The following is a 3,133-nucleotide window of genomic DNA, read 5'->3' as shown; positions in this document are numbered from 1 at the left end:
TACTCATGCAAAAAAAAAAAAAAATAACCAAAAAAACATTCAAGCTTAGGAAAGGGAAGGTTTATTTAGTTCCTAATTACCGGAGGTTTCATAGTTTAAAGCTGCCTGAATTAGACTATCAAGACCTTGAGATGCTGCTGTCTTGCGCTACAGAGTCTGGAAGAGAGGCTAGGGCACTGCCGTGTCCCGGGTGATCCGCTCCATACCTGCGAGAGAGGCCACCTGGCCTGAGGGGTGGGGCATAGGGAGGCGCATGCTGTCAATTGAAGGGTTCTTGCCTCTCTGGCCCCGCCCTTTAAGCCCTGCCCCGGTCCTCTGGCCCCGCCCCTCGAGCCACATGCTGCTCCTCAAGCAGTGAGCGCCCCATGATTTACATGAGGCTTTGCGGGGACAGCTAGATACAAACCATAACAGTGCTCAAGAGAACACAGCAAGGGTGAGTGACCAAGTCACCCATTCAGTAAAGGCAAGGGGTGAATTAGAAAATGGGGCTCTGAATGGTGGGGGAGAAAAATGGCTGGATTTGGATAAATCTGTGGTGGTTGGGGAAAGGAGAGCAGGGAAAGAGAGAAATGAAGGGTGACTGTTCTTGGGGTTCATAGAGGCCATTTCTAGAGCTACACTGTGCAGAAGTGTGTGCAGTGAACTTGGTGGGGTGCTGGCAAACTAGGTGTTCTATTTGGGCCAGGCTACCAGCCATCCACATGGAGACCTGAAGCGTGAAGCATGACACAGAACAGTGGCACTCAGGGACTACGTGGTGCTGGGCAATGTGGGCTCCTTGGGTGTGGAACGGGGCTCTGGGGACAGGAGGAGACTCTCAGGGGAGTCTGGAAATAGAGCCGGGAGCCGAGGAGTGTGCCAGGACAGCGTAAGAAATAGGAAAGGAGTATTCTGAACTTTATTCATAGTAAAAGGAACTGGTTGACAGGTGAACTATTGCTTATGATCCACTGCACATGACGGAAGTTTATATGGTTTCACATGAGTTTGTTATTTATTTGAAACCGGTATTTATAGGAAGGGTTAGGGATCATAGTTCAGGTATAAAAAATATTTCACAAAGGTGTATTTCCCTTTACAGAGATTTTTGTATAGCCCAATATACGTTTGATACTTTGAAAAAATGTTTACGTGAAAAGCCAGGGATTATTGGTATCTAAAACAGATTTTAGAGATGAAAAATGCATTATTTCTCAAGAATACTTTGAATGAAGTGTGAAAAGAAAGGACTAAGAAGCAGAAGAGACAAGTGAAAACCACAAATGTAATGAAGATCAAACTTTAGCTTAAATATTAATAATCTCATAAAGTTTACCATCATAGTGAAAATGCTCTTTTATTTGTACTAAAATACCAGTTAAGGGAAAAGTAAAAAATCTCAGAAACAAAAGTAGTACACAGAAATTTTACTATACAGAAATTATTACTGCCCTTAGCAGAGATGAGCTCCCTTTATTCAAAATTCTCTTCCTTGAAAGCAAGAGGGGAGTAGGAAAGGAACTGGACATGACTCATCTAAAGGAAAGGGATGGGCACGGGAACCAACCACATGACGCATTCTTTGAAATACCTTATAGATCTCCTTCTTGCGGTCACCAGTCAGTGAGTGGCCAGTGGGATTGTTGCCGTTGGGGACAGTATAGAGAAATTTGGGTGTGTTTTTGGAAGGGTCCTTGGAATCTTCTGGTTTCCATTTGGAAAGGATTTCTTTGAGGGCATCTGGGATGATCCCAAACTCATCGCTGGGAACATTAATAATGTTGCAGCCCAGAGGGTGCAGCTGAGAATGAAAATAATAATAATAAAAAAAGTTCAAAGTCAAATATGAATACAAAACATAAATATAATTTAAAGAAATACTAATTAGCAATGTTTCTATTTATATCATCAAAAGAATAAATCTGCCTTAGCTCCAAGCTCCCCAGGTTGACATTCTATATTGTTCTTATGTGGTAGATTCTATGGAAAAGACTATATATTGGGTTTTTTTGTTTTTGTTTTTGTTTTTGTACTGGCAGTTGAACTCAAGGTCTTTGTACTGAGTGACATCCCTAACCCCTTTTTCCCTTTATATTTTTTTATTTTTGCACAGGGTATCATTAAGGTGCCCATATAGGATTTGAATTTGGAATCCTTCTGAGTCAGCCTCCCAGAGTGCTGAGCTTACCAATATGTACTATCACCCTGGCTATGGATCATGTTCTCTTGCACCATTTATGTCTGATTTGACTGTATTCTTCCTTTGCCAAATAAATTGTGAGCAAAAGGGACATTTGTTCCTTCAAGAAGTTTTAAATATCCAACAAGTGGTTTCTATGTCTTTGTCCTTTGCTCTAAGCTTGGCTGTGTTCCATGTAGGGGCTGCTCCTGTCAGCTTGGGGCTGGGAATGAAGAGGCCACAGATGTGAGCAGCAGAGGGCTTGTGGCACACAGTGTCCTGGTGTAAGCCACTGAGCTATGATAGTCATGCGTCACACAGAGTTGTTATTTTGAGTTGTTATATAAGAGTTGTTATTTTGCAAAAACGTGTACTTACAGCTTGAAGTGTTCCCGAATAAACTGGTTCATTTAGGAGGATGTTATCTCCAGGATTAATTATCATTTCAAATGCCTAAAAGAAGAAACACATATTAACTTGCAGAGTGTTTTATTCTCAGAATCGTATTATTTCATTTGAGCTCACATGACCCTAGAGTATGGGTTGGCATTTTTTTTTTTTTTTTGTAAAGGGCCCAGCAGTAACCATCTTGTGGGTTATTCTGCCTGTTTGCTACCACTCTCCTCTGCTTCTAGAGTGAGAAAGTACCCACAGCCAATATCAAAGTGAATGGAGTGACTGAGTTTCAATAAAACTTTATGTACAAATCTAGATGGGAATTTGAATGACACTCTTTAAGTACCAACTTTTGTTCTAAGGAAAAGTATAAAGGCTCATAACTGGCTTGATTCCTAAAATTCATCTTCTTGCTTCTTTGAGAGTGTGTTAATTGCCCTCTACGAGTCACATCACTATGAGGCTCTGGAGCTCAAAGACCAAGAGAGTCACACATTTCTCCTTCGCTTAGAGTTACATGTCTTCTGGAAAAGCTAAGCTAGACGTCAACAATTAATGAAATACATATATATGTAA

The 3,133-nt window shown here is 41.2% G+C and overlaps 1 protein-coding gene across 3 annotated transcripts in view; it reads right to left on the bottom strand.

Moving 5' to 3' along the window:
* The window catches only part of Aadat (aminoadipate aminotransferase), a 38,186-nt gene that overhangs the window by 13,931 nt on the left and 21,122 nt on the right, over positions 1–3,133 (bottom strand). For all 3 annotated transcript variants that reach the window (XM_023700110.1, XM_023700111.1, XM_004640235.2), the window contains 2 exons: positions 2,540–2,614; positions 1,574–1,783 (listed from right to left, as the gene is read on the bottom strand). In XM_023700110.1, coding sequence (XP_023555878.1) covers positions 1,574–1,783; positions 2,540–2,614 — 285 coding nt within the window. The remainder of the gene's footprint in view (positions 1–1,573; positions 1,784–2,539; positions 2,615–3,133) is intronic.

Source organism: Octodon degus, unplaced genomic scaffold (genome assembly GCF_000260255.1).
Source record: "Octodon degus isolate 3935 unplaced genomic scaffold, OctDeg1.0 scaffold00121, whole genome shotgun sequence".
Taxonomy (NCBI): domain Eukaryota; kingdom Metazoa; phylum Chordata; class Mammalia; order Rodentia; family Octodontidae; genus Octodon; species Octodon degus.
This window is presented reverse-complemented; position numbering and strand designations above follow the sequence as displayed.